Source organism: Desmodus rotundus, chromosome X (genome assembly GCF_022682495.2).
Source record: "Desmodus rotundus isolate HL8 chromosome X, HLdesRot8A.1, whole genome shotgun sequence".
Classification (NCBI taxonomy): domain Eukaryota; kingdom Metazoa; phylum Chordata; class Mammalia; order Chiroptera; family Phyllostomidae; genus Desmodus; species Desmodus rotundus.
The window spans coordinates 39,981,347-40,005,955 of record NC_071400.1 but is presented as its reverse complement, the minus strand read 5'-3'; the positions used below and the strand labels follow the sequence as shown (position 1 = coordinate 40,005,955).

At 40.1% G+C, this 24,609-nt stretch overlaps 1 protein-coding gene and 1 pseudogene across 1 annotated transcript in view; one reads left to right on the top strand and one right to left on the bottom strand.

Moving 5' to 3' along the window:
• Positions 1-24,609, top strand: part of SYTL4 (synaptotagmin like 4) — a 118,074-nt gene that overhangs the window by 85,886 nt on the left and 7,579 nt on the right. The window contains exons 8-13 of the mRNA XM_024578730.3: positions 7,558-7,648; positions 7,762-7,865; positions 8,380-8,475; positions 9,606-9,784; positions 10,082-10,184; positions 14,382-14,543. Of these exons, the coding sequence (XP_024434498.2) occupies positions 7,558-7,648; positions 7,762-7,865; positions 8,380-8,475; positions 9,606-9,784; positions 10,082-10,184; positions 14,382-14,543 (735 nt within the window). The remainder of the gene's footprint in view (positions 1-7,557; positions 7,649-7,761; positions 7,866-8,379; positions 8,476-9,605; positions 9,785-10,081; positions 10,185-14,381; positions 14,544-24,609) is intronic.
• On the bottom strand, positions 692-5,900 carry LOC139440547 (heterogeneous nuclear ribonucleoprotein A1-like; annotated as a pseudogene).

Here is a 24,609-nt window from a genome sequence, read left to right as displayed (position 1 = left end):
CCATGACCAAAGTTATTATTCCCATGAAAACCACCTCCATGACCACCTCCAAAGTTTCCAGACCCACTCCGGGCTCTTTGGCTGGATTAAGCACTAGCCAGCTCTTGCTTAGATGGTGATTTCCTTACTTCACAGTGATGGCCATTCATTATGATATTTCTTTTTTATTTATTTTTAATTGTTGTTCAAGTACAGTTGTCTCCATTTTCCCCCCACCACTTCCCCCTTCCCAGCCATCCCTACTTCCCACCCTTGATCCTACTCATCTTTGGTTTTGTCCATGTGTCCTTTATACATGTTCCTGAAAACCCTTCCCTCTTTTCTCCCATTATCCCCTCCCATCTCCCCTCTGGTTATTGTCAGTTTGTTCTGCATTATGCTAAAGGAAATAAGCCAGACGGTGAAAGACAAATACCATAAGATCTTACCTATAAGTGGAACCTAATCAACAAAACAAACAAGCAAGCAAAATATAACCAGAGACATTGAAATTAAGATCATTATGGTATTTCCTTTTTTATTATTATTATTTTTTTGTTGTTGTTTAATTACAGTTGTCTGCATTTTCTCCCCACCCCTCCACCCCACTCTAGCCAAACCCACCTCCCTCCCCTGCTTCCACCCTCCCCCTTGGTTTTGTCCATGTGTCCTTTATAGTAGTTCCTGAAAACCCCTCTTCATTATGGTATTTCTAAATGACAGTCTTGTCTACAGAGTCATGGTTATCAAAGGTTACAAAAGCAAAGCTTCTCTTCTTGCCACTGCCCGTACAGTCATGATTTCAATCACTTCAATTTTCCCATATTGTTCACAATAATCTCTTAGGTGATGTTCTTCAGTGTCTTCTTTAATACCACTCACAAAAGTCTTATTCACAGTTAATTGGGCACCAGGTCTTTCAGAATCTTCTCCTGAGACAGCCTTCTTTTGTTCCACAACTGTTCTTCCATCTACCTCATGGGTCCTTGCATTCATGGCTGCATCTGCCTCCTCCGCAGTGGCATAGGTGACAACCCAAAGCCTCTGGAGCACTTGGTGTTTGAATCTCTCTTTACTACACAGGATTTGAGCATTCCCCATTGCTCATATTCACTCCTCAGACTCTCATTGGTTATTTCAAAACCCAAACCTCTGATAAAGAGCTTCTGCGAGTGCTTAGGCTCTTTGGGAGGCTCTGACTTAGAGATGATGACTACAGGAGAGGAGACTTCAATGATGCTTACTCAGCAGCATACACTGGCATAAAGCTGTATTTTTTTAGACTCTATTTCATTTATTTCCCCTATGATTATTTTCTTCCTTCTCACTTTGGGCTTTGTTTGTTCTTTTTCTAGTTCCTTTTGGTGTTAGATTGCTTATTTGAGGTTTTTCTTCAGATAGGCCTGTATGCTATGAATTTCCATCTTAGGACTGACTGCTTGCACTATGTCCCATAGATTTGGGGTTGTTGCATTTTTATTTTTATTTGGCTCAGGGCATCTTATGATTTCTTCCTTGGTCTCATTGTTAACCCATTTATTGTTTACTGATATCTTATTTAATCTCCATGTGTTTGTGTGTTTTTCAGGTTTTTCTTGTAATTGCTTCCTAGTTTCATACCATTGTGGTCAGAGAAGATGCTTGATATGATTTCAATCATCTTAAATTTATTGAGACATCTTTTCTGTCCTAACACATGGTCTATTCTGCAAGAAGTTTCATGTGAACTTGAAAATAATGCATATTCTGCAGTTTGGGGTGAAACACTCTGAAAATATCAATTAAATACATCTGGTCCAGTGTGTCATTTAACGCCACTATTTCCTTGTTTATTTTCCATCTAGACAATCTATTAATTGATGTCAACAGAGTGTTAATATCCCCTACTATGAATGTATTACCATCGATCACACCCTTTATGTTTATCAATATTTCCTTTGTATATTTAGGTGCTCCTATGTTGGGTGCATAAATGTTTTATAAGGAAAATTTTATGGATTGATCCCTTTATTGTTATGTAATGTTCTTCTTTGTCTTTCTATAGCCTTTGTTTTAAAGTCGATTTTGTCTGAAAACTTAGAGCTTTGCCACTAAGGTCAGGAACAAGAGAAGGATGCCCTCTCTCACCACTCCTATTCAACACAGTATTGGAAGTCCCAGCCACAGCAATCAGACAAGAAAAAGAAATAAAAGGCAGCCAAATGGATGCCTTGGAAAGGAGGAAATGAAACTGTCACCTTTTGCAGATGACATGATAGTGTACATGGAAAATCCTATAGAATCCACCAGAAAACTACTCGACCTAAAAATGAATTTTGCAAAATAGCTGGATACAAAGTCAATACTCAGAAATCAAAGGCATTCCTGTATACCAAAAATGAAACAGCAGAAACAGAAATCAGGAAAAAAATCCCACTTGATATAGCAATAAGAAAAATAAAGTACCTAGGAATACACCTAACCAAGGAGGTAAAAGACCTGTACTCAGAAAACCACAACACACTGAAGAAAGAAATTAAGGTAGACACAAACAAATGGAAGCATGTACCATGCTCATGGATTGGAAGAATTAACATCAAAATGGCCATACTACCCAAAGCAATTTATAGATTCAAAGCAATCCCTATTAGGGTACCCATGACATATTTCACAGATATAGAACAAACATTTCAGAAATTCATATGGAACCATAATCTACCTCGAATATCTGCAGCAAATTTGAGAAAGAAGAACAAAGAAGGAGGGATTACAATACGTGATATCAAACTGTATTACAAGGCCACTGTAATCAAAACAACCTGGTACTGGCATCAAAACAGGCACATAGACCAATGGAACAGAATAGAGAGCCCAGAAATAAACTCAAGTCTTTACGGTCAATTAATATTTGACAAAGGAGGCAGGAGCATAAAATGGAGCAAAAATAGCCTCTTCAACAAATGGTGTTGGGAAATCTGGACAGCTATGTGCAAAAAAATGAAACTCTATCACCAAATTACACCATACACAAAAATAAATTCAAGGTGGATAAAAGACTTAAACATAAGTCACAACACCGTAAAAGTCCTAGGGAAAAACTTTGGCAGGAAAATCTCAGACATTCCACACAGCAACATCCTCACAGACACATCCCCTAAAGCAAGGGACATAAAGATAAGAATAAACAAACGGGACCTCATCAAAATATAAAGCTTCTGCAGGGCTACAGAAAACAGCATTAAAGTACAAAGAGAACCAACAGTATGGGAAAACATATTTGCTAATGATACCTCAGACAAGGGCCTGATCTCCAAAATATATAAAGAACTCACATGACTCCACTCCAGGAAGACCAACAACCCAATTAAAAAATGGGTAAAGGACTTGAACAGACACTTCTCCAAGGAAGACATACAGAGGGCCCAGAGACATATGAAAAGATGCTCAGCATCACTAGCCATCAGAGAGATGCAAATTAAAACCACAATGAGGTACCATCTCACACCAGTCAGAGTGGCCAACATAAACAAATCCACAAACAAATGTTGGAGAGGATGCGGAGAAAAGGGAACCCTAGTGCACTGTCGGTGGGAATGCAGACTGGTGAGGCCACTGTGTAAAACAGTCTGGAGTTTCCTCAGAAAACTAAAAATGGAACTGCCCTTTTCACCCAGCAATTCCACTGCTGGGATTATACCCTAAGAACCCTGAAACACCAATCCAAAAGAACCTGTGCACCCCAAGGTTCATAGCAGCACAATTTACAATAGCCAAATACTCGAAGCAACCTAAGTGCCCATCCGCAAACAAGTGGATCAAAACACTATGGTACATTTACACAATGGAATTCTATGCAGTAGAGAGAAAGAAGGAGCTTATACCCTTTGCGACATCATGGATGGAACTGGAGAGCATTATGCTAAATGAAATAAGCCAGAAGGTGAGGGACAAATACCGTATATCTCACCTTTAACTGGAACATAATCAACAAGAGAAAAAAAGCAAACAAAATATAACCGGAGACATTGAAGTTAAGAACAATCTAACAATAGCCAGAAGGGAGTGAGGAGGGGATAGTGGGGAGACGGGTTTTCAGGAACTACTCTAAAGGATACATGGACAAAACCAAGGGGGAGGGTGGAGGCAGGGGAGGGAGGTGAGTTTGGCTGGGGTGTGGTGGAGGTGTGGGGAGAAAATGCAGACAACTGTAATTGAATAACAATAAAAATTAAAAATGTAAAGTCTATTTTGTCTGATATAACTATTAATATCCCATCTTTTCATTTCTATTTGCATGAAATATCTTTATCCATCCTTTACTTTCAATTAGTATATGTCTTTTGACCTGAAATGAGTCTCTTGTAGACAGCATATATATGGGTCTTGTTTTCTTATCCATTCAGCTACCCTATATCTTTAATTGGAGCATTTAATTCATTTACATTTAAAGTGATTATTTATAGGTACCTATTTATTGCCATTTTGTGATTTATATTTATGGTCCTCCTTTTTGTTTTTTAATTGTTATTAGGTAATTCCCTTTAATATATCTTGTAATAGTGGTTTGGTGGTGATAAACTCCTTTAGTTTTTTCTTGTCAGGAAAGCTCTTCATTTTCCTTCCATTTTAAATGGTAGCCTTGTTGGGCAGAGTAATGTTGATTATAGGTCCTTTTTTTTATCACTTTAAATATTTTGTGCTCATCACTTATGGCCTGAAAAGTCTCTGTTGAAAAATCAGCTGACAGTCTTATGGGGGCAGCTAACTGTCTTTCTCTTGTTTTTTTTTTAATGATTTTCTTGTTGTCTTTAACTTTTTAACTTTTTCCATTTTAATTATGATTTGTCTTGGTATGGGCCTCTTTGGGTTCATCTTGTTGGGGGCTTTCTGTGCTTCCTAGACTTATGTGTCTTTTTCATTCATTAAGTTAAGGAAGTTTTCAGTCATTATTTCTTTAAGTAGATTCTGAATGACTTGCTTTCTCTCTTCACCTTCCCGTACCCAGATGATATGGATGTTATTAGGTTTGCTGTTGTCTCAGAGGTCCATGAAACTTTCCTCATTAAAAAAATTTTTTTTGATCCTTTGATTGGGTGTTTTCTGCTGCCTTGTCTTCCAAATCACTGATTTGAACCTCTGGTTCATCTAATGTCATTTACTTCTTCTAGTGTAGTCTTCATTCCAGATAATGTATTCTTCATTTCTGACTGGATTTTTTTATGATTTCTATGTCCTTCCTTATGCTTAGTATCTTATTTTTGAAATTCTCACTGAGTTCATCCATTCTTTCTCTAAGTTCCTTGGGCATCCTTATAACTATTGTTTTGAACTCTGTACCTGGTAGATTGCCTACCTCTATTTCATTTAGTTCTTTTTCTGGAGATTTTTGCTGCCCTTTCATTTGTTGCATTTTTTGTCTCCACATTTTGGCTGCCTCTCTGTATTTGTCTCTGTTTATTAGGTAGATTTGCTATGTCTCCCAGTCTTGGTAGGGTAGCCTTATGTAGTAGCTGTATTGTTGGGTTCAGTGGCATATTCTCCCTAAATACCTGAGCTGGGTGACTCTGGACTGTCCCTTGTGTGGTTTATGTGAGCCCTCCTGTTGTAGTTGGGTCTTTACTAGTGTTGGCCTGTCTGTTGGTGTTGTTTACCCTAAGGATGGCTGACTCTGAAGAATTGACCTGAACCACAGTGTGTGTGTTGCTGTGTGGAGGCTGACCCCAAGAAGCAGAATTCTCCCTAGCAAGTCTGGTGCCTGCTAAGACCTCCATTTGGGTGTGCCACTTTTGGAGCTAATTGGGTCATGCTGTCATGTGGTCTGAAGCCAGCCACTGGGTGTGTTGGTTCTGGGGCCTTTTGGGTGGGACTCTGTTGCAGGTCAATGCCAGATGCTGCCTGTGATCTTCCCTGACATACCTTTTAGGAGCTACAAAGTTATCCATGGTTTGTAGCTGCCTATTTTTGGCTTGGGTATGAATGGGAGGGGCCAAGATGCATATCAAGGCTGGCTGCCACCAGTATGGAGCCTGGGGCAGGTAATCACAAGGCTCAAGGCACCCCAATACCTGCCCTCACTTGCCAGCTGCCTGTTAGTCTCAAGTAGTGAAAGGCCCCAGGCAGTACATGAGTTACATAAGGCATGTTCTCAGTTAGTCCCCAGATAAGCGTAGTGGTGTTCATCAGATTAACAAAGATTTAAACTTAGCACTAGTGCTGAGTGTGAGGCCACTCAGCAAAAGTCTCTGGAGAGAAGGTCAGGTGCTACCTGCCTGGGGTTTGCCAACCTTTGGGGTAGAACTGGGTCTAAGGGAGTTGTCAGAGTGGAGGCAGTACAGTTCATCAGGTTAGAACAGATTAAGATTTGTCCTTGCAGAAGGGTGATTCTTCCCAGGAATGGTGGTGCCTCTTAAGCATGTGGGAAGACATCCCTTGCTCTAAAGCCACTCAACTCAGCATCTCCCTGTGCATCTCTGACAACTACAGAGATTGCCTGGAATTCCTTGAGAATTTTTAAAAAGATTTTATTTATTTATTTTTAGAGAGGAAGGAGGGAGGGAAAAAGAGAGGGAGAGAAACATCGATGTACGAGAGAAACATGAACTGGTTGCCTCTTGCACACCCCCAACTGGGGACTTGGTCTGCAACCCAGGCATGTGCCCTGACCAGGAATCGAACCAGTGACCTTTTGGTTCTCAGGCCTGTGCTCAGTCTACTGAGCCACACCAGCCAGGGCTCCTTGAGGATTTTTACAGGAAGACTGTAATGCAGGGCCAGCCTGGTTGCTGCTGGCAAAACCCACAGCTGAGTGTGAGCTTGGCAGGGTGGAGCCTAAGGGTATTGGCAGGCCCCAGGCTTGTATAGCTCTCCAGGCTGATGTCCCATGGAGGGGAGTGCTTGACCCAGGATCTGATGGTCTCTATGTGCAGTGTGGGAGAGGGTATCAATACATGGACATTAGTAGCTGTCCCTCTAGCCATGTCCCTGAAGCCACACAACTTAGTTTCTCCCTGTATGATGCTGGTACCCTCTCAGCTACCATCCCTCCCCTGGAGTCCAGGGTGAGTACCTGCAAGTGAGATGTTGTGCACTGTTTTTTTCAGAGAGTACCTGGGTTTCCAGCAGTTTACCATCTCACACAGGTGGATGGAATCCTCACTGGTTTTCAAAACCAGATCTGACGTGTGTTCTTTTTCTGTATACTGGTGTCCTGGGCTGGGAAGACCAGCATGGGGTTGAAGCCTTTTGTTCCTCAAGGGGGAACTCTGCAGCTGAGATGTCCCTACAGATTCTCAACATGTGGGCACAGGGCCACCTTTTTTGCATTTCCACCCTTCCTACCAGTTTTGAAGTAGCTTCTTCTGTATATCATTACTTATAAGACTTCTGTTCAACTAGTTTTTAGATGGTTATCCAGGTTGATTGCTTTATAATTTAGTTGTAATTTTGATGTGGTCCTGAGAGAAGGTGAGAATAACTTCCACCAGGCCACCATCTTGGATCAATTACCTGAGCCTTGTTCTTTTTGAGACTATCCTTTCCTACTACATACTTTGAATTATCCAACTGTCCTTTTCCATTTCCTGTCCTATTCCTTCTTAGGAAACTCAGCCTGGGGTTCAAAATGTGATATCTGTCAATGAGTGTGAAATGATATTCAAGAAGAATGCCAGAAAAATCCTCAGGCCTTCAGGTAGCTTTTTTTCTTTCATGGCCTTTTGAGATTGAAGTTCTGATTATGCTCAATGGATTCTTGGTATGAAGAATAGTATGTCTCTTGATTTGAGATTTTGGTCTTTTACTCAGAATATACTAAATCTGTGATTGATCTTCGCCCAGAAGATGTGGGGCATGAAAGTGGCTCCTTGGGAGACAGAAGCCAATCTGTCCCTGGCCTCAGTATGGATATGGTAACTACCTTTGTATTTCCTTTGGTCACTATATGAAATTTTATATATCTAGAGTTGACTTTAGTACCTGGTAATCTCAATCAACCTGTTATTCTTTAGGAAAATGCAACATGAATGTTTGTTTTCCCAAATTACTAAAGTAAATCTGGTTACTGAATTACTTAAAGAAAAAAGACTGTCTTCACTTTCTCTGTTATCTTTTAATACATTGCTTGATATATGTTTGGGTGCTCAAATAAATACTTATTTTGATTGAAATCTAAACAAGTGGGTGGGTTGGGAAAGTAGGATGTGAAAGAGATATTCTTAATCTTATTTTTTGATATTTGAGAAAGATGGTTGGAATATAGTTTATAAGCCTGAAATGGGTGGGCATAAAAATAAGGATATGTGCATACATGTTCACATGACACCTCAGAACTTAGCAACAGTCATGGTCCCATTAAAGACAGGATATTGATCTTTGTGCTATTTCTTATTTTTATTAACTCTGAATCTATATTTATTGCTTGAGGAAGAGGAAGAGGAAGAAGAAGAAGACATTGACCACCTGGTCAAGTTGCATCGCCAGAAACTAGCCAGAAGCAGCCTGCAAAGTGGCTCCTCCATGGTAAGTTGTATTAGTTCTTTGGCGATACACGTGTTGGGATACCAGGAATGGAGAAAGCAGTTCCTTGGAGCAGAGTCTGGACCTGAATCATTCTAGTCACTCTTTCCAAGTACCTGGATGCATTTGTTCCTGTCCTCAATTTACACATTGGTTGCTTACTGCACAGTGAGGTGACTTCCTCAGCCTCTGCCCTAGAGATTCTTATGTTGCATAGGAATTAGGGCTAGAGAGGTGCTTCATCACAGCTTTGTGAACAGTAACCTGTAAATTCTCCCATAAATAGTTACTCAGGCCATGAAATGAGCAAGATTAGATTTCTTTATCTGAGCCCAACTCAAATCTCACATTCAAGAGTGGTGAGTATCATGAGAAGGACCCTGGCAGGATTAATTGGCAGCACAATATGATTAAGGAGCAACAATACCAATCAGAATAATAAAGTTAAAAGAAAATTTAAGAATTAAGGCCTAGTTACATCATATATATAAAGATTGATATTCAGGAGGAACAAGAGTCAGAAACCAGGATAATTAGAGTTTGTTCCTGCTCACACACATTAAGAGAATAGCAGGCTTGCACAGCTCATCAATACCTGAGAGGAAGATGTCTTTTTACATCTGGAGGGATATTCTCCCCAATTCCGACTCATTCACTTCTATAGGCCTTGATTGGGCTAAGGTAGATAAAAGAAACTCACAGATAATTAGGGCACTTTGTTTTAATTAGTAAGTGTTCCCTTCTTGCCAGTGTTTTAGCATATATAAACATTGGTATATATTTTGTATATATAAACATATATACCAAAAATAGACTTAGGTCCACCTTGCCTCTATACCTTGCCCACCTTCTGGGGAAGGTGAAAATTAACAATTAAATGTCTAAAAAGAGGGAAAGAAGAGAAACTAAGAGCCTATGTGAGCCATGAGCTGATTTATTAACCTGAATATTACGAGAGTGCTTCTAGATGTCTCTTATACTCTGAGTACAAGATCGTTGGCAGTACAGGCTTGTTGTAGGGACTTTTAAAACTTTTGTTTTATTCAGTGGTGTTTTTATCATGAGGAAAGATGTGAGCCATGTGGGCAGAGGAGTATGCCTTCGCCAGGTGTTTGTGGGTGCTTTATCTTTAGAGTACAATAGGCAGCACGATGAGCATCTATAGTGCAGCTGGCGATTTCGGGAACATCTCTGTGACTGGCAAGATTGCCTTTTCCCTGAAGTATGAGCAACAAACACAGACTCTGATCATCCACGTGAAGGAGTGTCACCACCTGGCTTACGCCGATGAAGCCAAGAAGCGCTCTAATCCGTGAGTGTTTCTAGAACCTGACTGATGCTCTGAGATGAGAGCTCAGACCCTGGCATCTATTTGGGAGCTCTTGAACAGAGGTTATCACTTCCTGGGAGGACAAAACTTTATGGTTGAGAGTGGTTAGGAGAGATTTGGGAAAGGGGCCAGAGTTGGGAAAATGCAAGAATGGCATGTCTAAGAGGGCTTGATGTAACATTTTAATTTCCTCATGGCATATGTATAATAGAGAGCAGGGAAGTGAAGAATGGGCTGAGAAAAGATGATGAATTACTCAGTACTATCCTTGGTTTCTAGATATGTGAAGACCTATCTGCTGCCTGACAAGTCCCGGCAAGGAAAAAGAAAAACCAGCATCAAGCGGGACACTGTCAATCCACTATATGATGAGATCTTCAGAGTAAGTATATAGACCTTGAGGGAAGTAGAATGTGTTCTGTCTTGTGCATTAAGTAAGCTGTAGTTATTCTCTGGTTACATGGCTGGTTGACATGCTTTTCAGTGGCCATGTGTGTGTCTACGGATACACTCTAGGTATCTGTTCACATCCTGACTTTTCAGAGAAGAGAACAAAGGTGACCTAGCTTTCTTGGATTATTGTGAATTTGGAGATTCATGCGGCCACAAATCTCAGTTTAAAAAGTCATCTGGGGGATTCAAGATGGTGTCAGAGTAGATGGAAGTTAGAATTACCTTCTCCCAGGACCATATCAAAATTACAACTAAACTACAAAACAATCATCCTGAATATCCATCTGAAGACTAGCTGAACAGAAGTCAGAACTAAGGATATACAGAACAGCATGTCAAGACTGGTGGTAGGAAAGATGGAGTCACAAAAAGGGCTGGCCCTGTACTCATATGTGGCAGTGTGGAATCTGCAGGAATATTTCAGCTGAAGAAGTCCCCCCCAGAATAGTAAGGAGCCTCAAACCTATTCTGGGCTCACTAACCCAGAGCACCAGAGTTGTGAAAAAGATACCATATAATATCTGACTGCAAAAATAAGCAGGATTCCATCCACCCAGGTGAGATGGGTAACTGCAAGAAACCCAGGCATTCTCTCAAAGGACCAGTGCATAGAATCTCACTTGCAGGCACTCACCCTGTGGTCTATAGGAAGGATGGTGGCTCAGGGGGGACCAGAGTAAATACAGGGAGAAATTGGGTTGAGTGGCTTTAGGGAAAGGGCTGGAGGGATGCCACCAATGTCCCTGTCTTGGGTCTCTCTTTTACACTGCCCACAGATGCCATCCTTCCTGGGTGGAGAACACCCATCCATCTGGCATTAGCCAGGAGAGATGCACTATGTCCCCCACTCCCTCCACCAACTACCTGAGGCCCTGCCCTCCCAAGATCACTCCCAGTGGAGAGATCTGCTTGTATCCTCCAGCCTGAACCCACATTATAGTGTTTCTTGAAAATTCTCGAGGAAGTTCAGGCAAACTCAGGGAGTGCCAGAGGCACTCAGGGAGAGACTGAGTTGTGTAGCTTTTGTATGAGGGTCACTTTCTTCCCCCACACAAGAAGGAGCCACTGTCCTGTGTTTGTCTGGTCTCCATGATCCCACAGCATCAGCCTGGGGAGAGGCACTAGCCCCTCTCTGCCAGCTCCCTAGGGCCTGCCACACTGCAAAGGTCTTAGGCCTCAGGAAGGTAGCTGCTGGCCTTGGAGTACTCTGAGACTTTTGCTGAGTGCCCTCAGACCAAGCACTTGTGTCTAATTTGAATTGGCATGAAACACTCAGCCCTACCTGGTAACTCACTGGGAGCCTGCCTCATACAACTCATGTACTGCCAGAGGCTCTTTTAGAGGCTGAGTCTAACAGGAAGCCAGCAGGCAATGATGAGTTTTGGGGTGTCTTGGAACTTTTGCTGACCTTCCCCAGGCTCAGCACTGTTGGTAGCCAGCCTCAGTGCATAGCTCTGTGCCTCCAAAGAGAACCCAGGCTCTGCAAGGGCAGCTACCAACCATGGATTGCCTTGTGGCTCCTAACAGGTATCCTGGGATCAGCTATAGACAGTGTGTGAAATTGACATGCTCTGGAGTCCCTCCTAAGAGGCTAACTTCGGACCACATCAGAACATGACCTGATTAGCTCCACAGATGGCACACTCAAAGGGAGGTCTCAGCATGCACTAGAGCCTGCAGGCGCGAGTTCTACCTCATGGGGTCAGCAGCTCATACACTGTGGTCGGGGTAAATGTCAAAGGCAGCCAGCCTGTGGGTTAACCCCAGCCAGTTGGACAAACAGCAATCAATACTAAAATACAACAGATTGGAGGGATTATATAACCCACACAAGAGAAATTCCTAAAGCACCCGGCTCATGTAATCACAGAAACTGCACCCCTGAGACCCACAAAACACCTACTATATAAAACCACTCTATAAGAACTGGGAGAAATAGTATATCTATTGAATACATAGGAACAAACACAGAAGCAGCCAAAATGGGGAGACACGATATTTTATCAGAACAATTATAACCAACAAAAGTAAAACAATAATAAAAAAACTTCCAATAAACAAATGTTCTTGACTGGTAGGCTTCATAGGTGGATTTTCACTGAATATTGAAAGAAAAAATTTACACTTATCCTCTTCAAACTGTGAAGAGAAATGTATAATAAGGCCACAGAGAGATATCACCTCACACCTGTCAGAATGACTATCATCAGTAAACCAACAAACATCAAGTGTTGGCCAGGATGTGGAGAAAAGGGAACCTTCATAAACTGTTGGTGGGAATGCAGACTGGTACTACCATTGTGGAAAACAGTATACAGATACCTCAAAAAATTAAAAATGGAATTGCCTTAAAATTCAGTAATTGCAATTTCATGTATATATATGAAGAAACCGAAAACACTAATTAAAAAGTATATAGGAGGGCTGTCCAGAAAAAGACCAACCATTGTTAATATAACAAAAACAGTTTGTGCAACATCGATGTAACCTGGCAGCCAAGGAGAGGGGACTGGAATGCACATGCATGAACAATGATGACTTCACTGTACTAGTCAGTGGGGGGCAGTCGTTGCCATTGATGAATGTGTGTACAGAACATTGTAGTTGTCACATTCAAAATGACTGAGTGAGTACAGCAACAAATCTGCATCAAAATTTGCATTAAGTTTGAACATTCCTCTGTGAAAACTGTTCAGATGATTCAGAAGGGTGCAACTATGGGCAACTGGTGATTGGCAGCTTCATCACAATGCACCTGCTCATGCATCACGTATCATGTAGAGTTTTTTGCCGAAATATCAAATCATCCAGGAGACTCAGCCCCACTACAACCCAGATTTGGCGTCCTGTGACTTCTGGTTTTCCCAAAGCTGAAATCACCTTTGAAAGGGGAGAGATTTCGGACCTTTGATGGGATTCAGAAAAACATGACGCGGCAGCTGATGGCAACTAGGAGAACTATGTGAGGTCCAAGGCACCTGTTTTGAAGGGGACTGAGGTGTCATTTTCCTATGTATAATGTTTCTTGTATCTTCAATAAATGTCTCTATTTTTTCATATTATGTGAATGAATACTTTCTGGACAAACCTCATATATGAAGGACCCATGGACATGGACAATGTACAGGGATTGACTGTGGAAGTGGTGGGCAGGCTGAGTGGGAGGGCAAAGGGAGAAAATTGGGACAACTGTATAGAATAAACAATAAAACAGTAATGAAAAAAGAAAGTCAACAAACTAGAAAAAAAGAATATATGCATCTCCATGTTCATTCCAGCATTATTCATAATAGCCAAGATATGGAAGCAGCCCAAATGCCCATCAATAGATGGCTGGGTAGAAAAGTAGTGATACATATATACAATGTAGTATTACTCAGCCGTAAAAAAGGACATGTTACTTTTTGCAACAGCATGGATGGACCTAGAGAGTATTATACTAAGTGAAATAAGTCATACTAAGAAAGACAAATACCTTATAATTTTACTTATATGTGGGATGTAAAGAACAAAATAAACAAACAAAGTAGAAAGAGACTTACAGATACAGAGAACACAGTGATGGGTGCCAGAGTGGAGGGGGGTTGGGGGACTGAGTGAAAAAGGCAAAAGGCCTAAACAGTACAAATTGGTAGTTACAAAATAACCATGGAGATGTAAAGTATAGCATAGGGAATACATTCAACAATATTGTAATAACTATGTATGGTACCAGGTGGGTACTTGAAATATTGGGTGGTACACTTTGTAAACTATATGATTGTCTAACCACTACATTGTACACCTGAAAGTGATAGAAAAGTATGTTGAATAAAACTGTAATTGAAAAGTAAAAGTTAAAAAGCATCATTTGGGATCAGGAGTCTCTGGGCATTTTTGGGGGAAACATTGCAGTGTTCTCTTACCCACTCAAGGAAAAATTAATTTCCAGGCCCTCCCATGGAATATGGTAGGTTTTTGTGAAATGAGGTAAGTGGAAGCTTTTAACTGAGGAAACTCATAGCGATTTAGGGACTATAGTAATGCAATCTTTAGTGCTATGGACTTTGGGACTGGTTGCTCAGATTTTGGAATAATCTTTGCTGAGGAATTATCAATAATCATCTTGGGTTTCTTCTTTTCACAGTATGAGATCCCTGAATCTCTCCTGGCCCAGAGAACATTGCAGTTTTCGGTTTGGCATCATGGTCGTTTTGGTAGAAATACTTTTCTTGGAGAAGCAGACGTCCAGATGGATTCCTGGAAGCTTGACAAGAAACTGGATCATTGCCTCCCTTTGCATGGAAAGGTAGTCAGTCGGCTTTTACAGTCAGGCAGTTTGGATATGAAGTAGAATTGTCTGCAGTGTCCCTTGCTGGTACATGTTGGTAACATCTTTGAATGTAGTCTACTGTATAGTTCTAATGCATCTTGCTGGACTTTCTGAGCACTTGTATGGCCTGGCAAAGGATGAAGCCATAGTTTTTCTTTGAAAAGTCTTTCATATATGTGCCACGATTTGCCTCCTAACCTTCCAGTCTGGGCGTATCCTAACATCCTAACTTGCACCTCTTCTCTAAACTAACCTTGTGGGTGTATCTTAATCCGCACTCCTTTTCCAAGCTAAAATTTTCACTAAAGAAGTGGGAAGTAAAAAAATTCATGGAGTTCCAATTGCTGTGCTTTTGGTCACACAGGTCAGTGAAATGGAGATATTACCTCTTACTATGCCCTTGTATATTGTTTGAACTTTTTACAGTGTATATGTATATAATTTTAGAGGCATATATAAAATATATCATTTATTAAGAAAATTAAGAATAAACGGATTTATATGTACATGGTTCAAAATTAAAACAACATAGACATGTATAACAAGAAAAGTAGGTTCTGTTCCCTAGAAATAACCACTGTTTATCAACCAGTATATCTTTATAGAAATTTGGTATTAAGCAGCACAGATGTACACATAAAGATTTACATTTACATTTTTTTCTTTGTACACAAATAAGCTCGTACAAACCTCATTGTGTATATATATCTTGATTTTTTTATTTAACAATATCATTGATTATGGACATCTTTTTATGTTATTACTTAGAAATCTATCTCATTTTAAATACTGTATAGTATCTTTCATGTGCCTGTATTATACTTTATTTACCATTCCCCCACTGATGAGCATTTAAATAGTTTGTTTGGGTTTTGGTGTTTTTTTTTTTTTCTCGCTGTTAAACCTATGCTGTAGTATATCTTGGTCTTCTTTTTAAAATGTAACCATAAGAAACATTTCTGGTGGTGGAATCTCTGAGTAAAAGGAAATGTACATTCAATATTTTGATAACTATTGCCTCCAAAAAACAGTAACATATTAAATTTGTCCCTTTAAATACTAATAAAAACAGGAAAGAAATTATCACATATCTATAGCATATTATGATAAATTTAGAATTTCTTAAGTATTTGGCACACAAGTCATTCTCTCAGGGGCCTACAGTAGATAAAATTATTTTAGAAACATTACAATAAACCATCATGAACTAAAATGAAAAGCTGCATTAAAATGGAGGTATTTGCTCTTTGCAATTATTTTGAGCCGAAATGAAAATATGCTACTGAAACAAACACACCAATTTTGAGCTAGGCTAACCTCTAATTCCTAAGAATCCACTGAAGTTCACAATGTAGAAATTAAAAATATGTAGACATTTTACAAACAACACAAAGACCATTTCAATATTGTATATCTATTTTAACTTAAAACATTCTATACTTCTTATTTCTGTCTTTTCACCCAGTAATCCATTTGCCTCCCAGTCAGTTTTCTCTTCCAGGCATAGACCTCCCTTATTCTTTTTTTTTTTTTTTTACATGACATGAATTGGGGTAACACTGGTTACTAACAATATACAAATTTCAGGTGTACAACTGAATTTATTGGAATGTATAACTTTATAATATGACATCTGTGTACTCCATTGTATGCTTACCACCCAAAGTCTAGTCCCCTTCCATCACCTTGTATTTGATCCCCTTTACCCTCTACATCCTCCGCCAAACCCCCTTACCATCTGGTAACCACTTACATCCCTATTCTTTTTTTGGGGGGGGGATGGTTACTTTTCATGTGCTCTTTATTTCTTTCAAATTTTTAAATTATTTTATTGCTATTCAATTACAGTTGTCTACATTTTCTCCCCACCCCTCTATCCCATGCCAGTGAAAACCACATCCCTCCCCTGCTTCCAACCTCGCCTTTGGTTTTATCCATGTGTCCTTTATAGTAGTTCCTGAAAACCGCTCTCCCCAATGTCCCCTCTGGCTATTGTTAGATTGTTCTTAACTTCAATGTCTCTGGTTATATTTATTATATTTTGTTTGCTTTTTTCTTCTGTTGATTATGTTCCAGTTAAAGGTGAGATGATATGGTATTTGTCTCTCACCACCTGGTTTATTTCACTTAGCATAATGCTCTCCAATTCCATCCATGCTGTCGCAAAGGGTATAAGCTCCTTCTTCCTCTCTGCTGCATAGAATTCCACTGTGTAAATGTACCAGAGGTTTTTTTTTTTTTTTTTTGACTTTAAAAGCAACAAATTCTTTCTTTCTTTCTTTATTTTTTATTGTTATTCAATTACAGTTGTCTGCATTTTCTCCCCATCCCTCCACCCCAACCCAGATGAACACACCTCCCTCCCCCACCTCCACCCTCCCCATTGATTTTGTCCATGTGTCCTTTATAGTAGCTCCTGTAAATCCCTCTCCCCAGTATCCCCTCCCCACTCCACTCTGGCTATTGTTACATTGTTCTTAATTTCAATGTCTCTGATTATATTTTGTTTGCTTTTTTCTTTCGTTGATTATGTTCCAGTTAAAGGTAACATCATATGGTATTTGTCTCTCACTGCCTGGCTTATTTCACTTAGCATAATGCTCTCCAGTTTCATCCATGCTGTTGCAAAGGGTATAAGCTCCTTCTTTCTCTCTGCTGCATAGAATTCCATTGTGTAAATATACCATAGTTTTTGGATCCACTTGTTTGCTGATGGGCACTTAGGTTGCTTCCAGTACTTGGCTATTGTAAATTGTGCTGCTATGATCATTGGGGTGCACAGGTTCTTTTGGATTGGTGTTTCAGGGTTCTTAGGGTATAATCCCAGCAGCGGAATTGCTGGGTCAAAGGGCAGTTCCATTTTTAGTTTTCTGAGGAAATTCCAGACTGTTTTCCACAGTGGCCTCACCAGTCTGCATTCCCACCAACAGTGCACTAGGATTCCCTTTTCTCCGCATCCTCTCCAACATTTGGCCGTGGATTTGTTTATGTTGGCCACTCTGACTGTGGCCAGACTCTGACTGTGAGATGGTACCTCATTGTGGTTTTAATTTGCATCTCTCTGATGCCTAGTGATGCTGAGCATCTTTTCATATGTCCCTGGGCCCTCTGTATGTCTTCCTTGGAGAAGTGTCTGTTCAAGTCCCTTGCCCATTTTTTAATTGGGTTATTTGTCTTCCTGGAGTGGAGTAGTGTGATTTCTTTATATATTTTGGAGATCAGGCCCTGTCTGAGGTATCATTAGCAAATATGTTTTCCCATACTGTTGGTTCTCTTTGTAATTTGGCGCTGTTTTCTTTAGCCTTGCAGAAGCTTTTTATTTTAATGAGGTCCCACTTGTTTATTCTTTCCTTTATGTCCCTTGCTTAAGGGGACATGTCTGTGAGGATGTTGTTGCATGGAATGTCTGAGATTTTCCTGCTAATGTTTTCCTCAAGGACTTTTATGGTGTTACGGCTTATATTTAAGTCTTTTATCCATCTTGAGTTTATTTTTGTGTATGGTGTAAGTTGGTGATCGAGTTTGATTTATTTGCATGTAGCTGTCCAGATCTCGCAACACCATCTGTTGAAGAGGCTGTTTTTGCTCCATTTTACGCTCCTGCCTCCTTCGTCAAATATTAATTGTCCATAGAGACTTCTGTTTATTTGTGGGCTCTCTGTTCTGTTCCATTGGTCTATGTGCCTGTTTTTATGCCAGTACCAGACTGTTTTGATTACAGTGGCCTTGTAATACAGTTTGATATCAGGTACTGTGATCCCTCCTACTTTGTTCTTCTTTCTCAAATTTGCTGAAGTTATTTGGGGTCATTTATGGTTCCATATAAATTTCTGAAATGTTTGTTCTATGTCTGTGAAATATGTCATGGGTACTCTAACAGGGATTGCATTGAATCTATAAATTGCCTTGGGTAGTATGGCCATTTTGATGATGTTAATTCTTCCAATCCATGAGCATGGTACATGCTTCCATTTGTTTGTGTCTTCCTTAATTTCTTTCTTCAGTGTTGTGTAGTTTTCTGAGTACAGGTCTTTTACCTCCTTGGTTAGGTTTATTCCTAGGTACTTTATTTTTCTTGTTGCTATATGCTATGGGATTTTTCCTGATTTCTGTTTCTGCAGTTTCGTTGTTGGTGTACAGGAATGCCTTTGATTTCTGAGTATTGACTTTGTATCCAGCTGTTTTGCCAAATTCATTTATTAGGTCGCGTAGTTTGTTGGTGGTCTATAGGATTTTCCATGTACACTATCATGTCATCTGCAAACAGTGACAGTTTAATTTCCTCCTTTCTGGTTTGGATGCCTTTTATTTCTTTCTCTTGTCTGATTGCTGTGGTTAGGACTTCCAATACTATTTTGAATAGGAGTGGTGAGAGAGGGCATCCTTGTCTTGTCCCTGATATTAGTGGGAAAGTTGTAAGTTATTGTCCATTGAGTATGATGTTGGCTGTAGGTCTCTCATATATGGCCTTTATTATGTTGAGGAATGCTCCCTCTCTTCCCACTTTGCTGAGTGTTTTTATCAGAAATGGGTGCTTTATCTTATCAAATGCTTTTTCCGCATCTATTGGTATGATCATGTGATTTTTGTCTTTGCTGTTGTTGATGTGATGTATTATGTTTATTGATTTGTGAATATTGTACCATCCTTGCATTCCTGGGATGAATCTCACTTGGTCATGGTGGATGATCTTTTTAATGTATTGCTGGATGCGATTTGCCAATATTTTTTTGAGAATTTTAGTGTCCGTGTTCATCAGCCATATTGGCCTGAAGTTTTCTCTCTTCGTTGTGTCTTTAACTGGTTTTGGTATTTGGATGATGCTGGCTTCATAAAATGAGTTTGGGAGTCTTCCATCAGTTTGGATTTTTTCGAATAGTCTGTAAAGGATAGGGGTTAGCTCTTCCATAAATGCTTTGTAGAATTCTCCTGTGAAACCATCTGGTCCAGGGCTTTTTGTGTTGGGAGTTTTTTGATGACTGCTTCAATTTTTTCTGCTGTTATTGGTCTGTTCAGGTTTTCTGCTTCTTCTTCATTCAGTTTTGGAAGATTATATTTTTCTAGAAATGTGTCCATTTCACCTAGGTTTTCAAATTTCTTGGCGTACAGTTCTTCGTAGTAATTTCTTACAATCCTTTGTATTTCTGTGGTATCAGTTGTAATCTCTCCTCTTTCATTTCTAATTGTGTTTATGTGGATCCTCTCTCTTTTCTTCTTGATGAGCCTACTTAAAGGATTGTCGATTTTGTTTCTCTTTTCAAAGAACCAGCTCCTGGATTCATTGATGCCTAGAATTGTGCTTTTAGTCTCTATGTCATTTAACTCTGCTCTGATCTTGGTTATTTCCTTCCTTCTGCTTGCTCTGCCCTGTCTTTGTTATTGTTCCTCGAGTTCTTGTAGGCTACGGTTAGGTTGTTTGTTTGAAACGTTTCTATCTTTTTAAGGTAGGCCTGTATTGCTATCAACTTCCCTCTCAGGACTGCCTTTGCTGTGTCCCAAACGTTTTTGGTTGTTGTGAGTTCATTTTCATTTGTTTCCACAAAGTTTTTGATTTCTTCCCTAATCTCGTTCTTGACCCATTCATTGTTTAATAGCATGCTATTCAGTCTCCATGATTTTGAGTGTTTGGGGTGTTTTCCTTTTGGGTTGTTTTCTAGTTTCAGTCCCTAGTGGTCAGAAAAAATGCTTGGTATGATTTCAATTTTCTTGAATTTGTTGAGGCTTGTTTTGTGTCCTATCATGTGATCCATCTTTGAAAATGTTCCATGTGCATTTGAAAACAATGTGTGTTTTGCTTCTTTGGGATGAAAGACTGTATATATATATCAGTTAATCCATTTCATCTATGGCATTGTTCAATGTCACAATATCTTTGTTGATATTTTGTTTGGAAGATCTGTCCATTTTTTACAGTGGAGTGTTAAAATCCCCTACTATAATTGTATTGTTGTTAATATATTTCTTGAAGTCCTCCAAGATATTTGTTATGTATTTGGGTGCTCCTATGTTGGGTGCATATATATTTACAAAGTTTATGTCTTCTTGATGTATTCTTCCTTTGAGAATTATGAAGTGACCTTCTGGGTCTCTCTTTATGGCCCTTTTCTTGAAGTCTATTTTGTCTGATATGAGTATTGCTTCCCCTGCTTTTTTTTCCTGTCCATTTGCTTGGAAAATTTATTTCCAGCCCTTCACTTTCAGTATGTGTAGGTCTTCCATCCTGAGGTGGTTCTCTTGTAGGCTGCATATATGTGGGTCATGTTTTCTTATCCATTCAGCTATTCTATGTCTTTTGATTGGAGCATTTAATGCATTTACATTTAAGGTTATTATTGGTAGGTCCTTATTCATTGCCAATTTTTTGTCCCTGTATTCCTCTCTTTCTCTCTCTTTTCCTTCCTTTCCTTAAAGGAGTCCCTTTAGCATCTCTTGCAGAGCTGGTTTGATGGAGGTGTATTCTTTTAGACTTCTTTTGTCTGGGAAACTCCTTATTTGTTCTTTTATCTTGATTGAGAGCCTTTCTGGTTAAAGTAGTCTTGGTTGCAGGCCTCTGGTTCTCATTGCTTGGAATACATTTTGCCATTCTTTTCTGGCTTGAAGTGTTTCCATTGAGAAATCAATTGCTAACCTTATTGGGGCTCCCTTGTATGTTACTTCTTGTTTCTCCTTTGCTGCCTTCAAGATTCTCTCTTTGTCTTGGAATTTTGCCATTTTAATTATGATGTGTCTTGCAGTGGGCCTCTTTGGGTTCCTCTTGATTGGGACTCTCTGTGTTTCCTGGATTTGTGTGACTTTTTCTCTCATCAAATTAGGGAAATTTTCCATCATTACTTTTTCAAAGAGGTTTTACTATCCCTTGCTCTTCCACTTCTCATATCCCTATTATACGAATATTATTTCGTTTCTTGTTTTCCTGCATTTCCCTTAATCCCTCTTCATTGTTTCTGAGTCCCTTTTCCTTTTCTTGCTTATTCTGGGTGTTTTTTTCTACCTTGTCCTCCAGTTCGCTGATGCAATCCTCTGCTTCCTCGAGCCTGCTTTTGATTCCTTCTACAGTTCTTCAGTTCAGAAATGTTATTATTCATTTTCTCTTGGCCCTTGCTAATGGTTTCTATTTCTTTTTTCATGTTGATATAGTTTGCAATGAATTGATTGTAGCTTCCCTGTAGTTTTTGGTAATTCTTTGTGAGCTCATTAAGTTTCCTTATAACCAATTCTTTGAACTCATTATCTGATAGTTGACTTGCCTCTTCTTTATTTAGCGTTGTTGCTGAGACTTCTTCCTTTCCTTTCATTTGGGGCCTTTTTCTTTGCCTTCCCATTGTTTCTGAGACTGTTCCTGTTAGCCTGTGATTCCTAAGTTGTTCTATTCTGTGCCCCTGGGTTTATGGTGTGAACTTCTGTGATAGAATACCTGTATGATTTAGTGGTACTGGTTCATTGATCTCAGATCTTACTGATCTTGGGCTGTGGTTTATGTTGGCTCTGTGTATTTCTTATTTTTTGGTTCTTGTTGAGACTTTCTTTGCTGGTTCTTTCCCACCAGCTGGTTATCTTAGGGTTAGTCTATCCCCCATCTCTTGTTTTCTGTTGTGCAGGTGTGGGCAGGTTGTGTTGGAGCTGGTTCTTCCTTATGTATAAGGTTTTGAGGTTTTTCTCTTGCTCTTGTTGAGTTGTTTGTTCTTAGTAATTTCTCCACTATTTAGTTGTATTTCCAGATAGGTCCTAGGTTGAGTTAATGTGACTTCCACTCCCTCCTTAACCTTCTTCTGTTCTTAGCTGTTTCTGTTTCCTTTGTTGGGCGGTTTCCTCTTCTAGGAGGTATGCTGGTGTTCACAGCTTCTACCTACTCTTTTTTATGGTAGGTTGTAGGGGGAAGGTGAAATGGTTTAAGGCAGCAGGAGTGTATTATGTGATATTTAAAGTACCAGCCCATAGAGAAGAGATAGGAGATCCTTCGCATATATATATAGTGTTAACTATGATATTTCATCCACCTAGCCACTGTTTAGAAAGGGTGGAAAGAAGATAAGACTCTTATTTTTTTGGGGGGGGATAGTGAGTTGGATCTAGAAAGGTGTGAGCTTGTGGGAGGTCAGATTATGAGGTAAATTGAGAGTAAAGGGTAGAAAATAGGTGTAATGTGTGAGAGAATAGAGTTAACCACACCAGTAATAAAGTTCAGGAAACAGTGAAGTGGGCTGAGAACTGGGAGAAGTTCTGTGTAGGATTTACAGATGTATGGAACAGTTATTATTTATAATAGTAATGGAGCCACAATCATATGACAGAATCTATGTGATCTGGATAACTAGAATAGGGAGTATAGGTCCTAGAGTAGTATGCTAATGGCACACAAGTGAAGGGAAAGTCAGTTAATTAACAATATACTATGAAAGAGAGAACAAGGGGAAACCAGTCAAACAATGCATATTAACCAGTCAAGTCAAGACGATTAAACAGAAAGAAGAGAAATACAAAAATACTAATAAAATGAATGATGTAAGGATAATGAAATAAATAATAATACAAATATACAATATCTTGCAAGTTCTCTGGAGTAGCAAAGTGAAATTTGTTACACTGTCTCAGCTGTTGGGATGTCCCCTGTTTGGCTTCAACTCTGGTCTTTTCGCAGTTTCAGGTTTTATTGTCTTACTTGTGGGGATTTAAAAAAAAAAAAGACAGAAGGAAGAAGAGATATAAAGGAAGAGAAAGAAGGAGTAGAACAAGAAAGAAGGAAGGAGAGGAAGAAGGTGTTAAAAGAATGAAAAAATAATAAAAAGTAATAATAAATAATTACTTAAAAAAAAAAAACCTAAAAACAAGCCTGCTGGCCAAGCCACTTTTCCTCGTCTTTTTTGGCTTTATCCAACCTAGGCAACCTAGCCTAGCTCTTCTCTGTCCCAGTCAGCACTTGGGCAGCCTCCAGCCCAGCTCTTCAGGGCCCCTTCCCCCCCAGACGCACAACCCTTCTCTGGGCTATGGGTGTGCGCTAGTGGGGCCTTTCTTGATTCACACTCTCCCCAGTGCCTGTGGTCTCACGTCTCTCTGAGTTGCACTCTCCCCAGTCAGTGTCTGTGGTCTCAGTGTACACTCTCTGCCCATCCTGTGCTTAGGATTTTGGCTCAATATCCCCCACAGCCCCGCAGGAGCTTCAGGCAGCTGGGTGGAGAGGACACTGGAGCTGTTGCTGCAGGAGAATTCCCCAAACTGCCCCCGGGGGTCCTTTTCTTTTTGAGAAAATCCTCCTGCTCAATCCTGCTGCTCCATACAAGGAAGGGTTTGTCCTCTCACACAGCTCACCTCTCCAGCTGGACCGGGACTGTCCAGGTCAGGGCCCTATATGGCCCAACTCTCAACTCTCCAGAGCTGGTGCTCACAGTCTCGTGTGTTTACCACACTTCGTCCTTAATCTCTTCTTTGTGACCTCAAGCAACCAGGTCTCTCTCAGTGCTGTTCAAGCCTTGTTTGGCAGGGGAGGGAGCCGTTAACCCAGCTCTCTCCCAGGAGTCCTGCAGCAGGCTCTGCTTGTGCGGGCCTGGGGCTGCATTTGCCCTGGTCCCCACGCTGGTCCCAGGGACCTTTTTATCCTGAAGCAGCCCCCTTACCATCTGTTTTTTCAGTGTTCTCAATACTTTTTCATCTCCTATCTTTATAAACGCTGGGGTGCTGTCGGCTGTTCGCTTTGTTCCTCAGTAGATCGGTCAGGTGTTTCACCCGTGTGCAGGGGGAGGTGGACTACACTCCCACCTATCTTGCCACCATCTTTCCTCTCCTGATTACCAGTGTTTTGAACTCCTCACCAGACAGGTTGTCTATCTTCTTGTCGCTTATTTCTTTTTCTGGAGTTTTGATCTCGTCTTTCATTTGGGCCATATTTCTTTGTCTCAGTGCACCATCTGGATGAATGTTTCTTTAACTCCTTGGTTGTTGGACTTCCATGCAAATGTTTTTCTGGCAGTTCTGGTTGTTCTTTGTTTTTAAATTGGTAGTTATCCTTCTTTTGGTTGTGCAAGGAAGCGAAACATTTCTGCCTAAG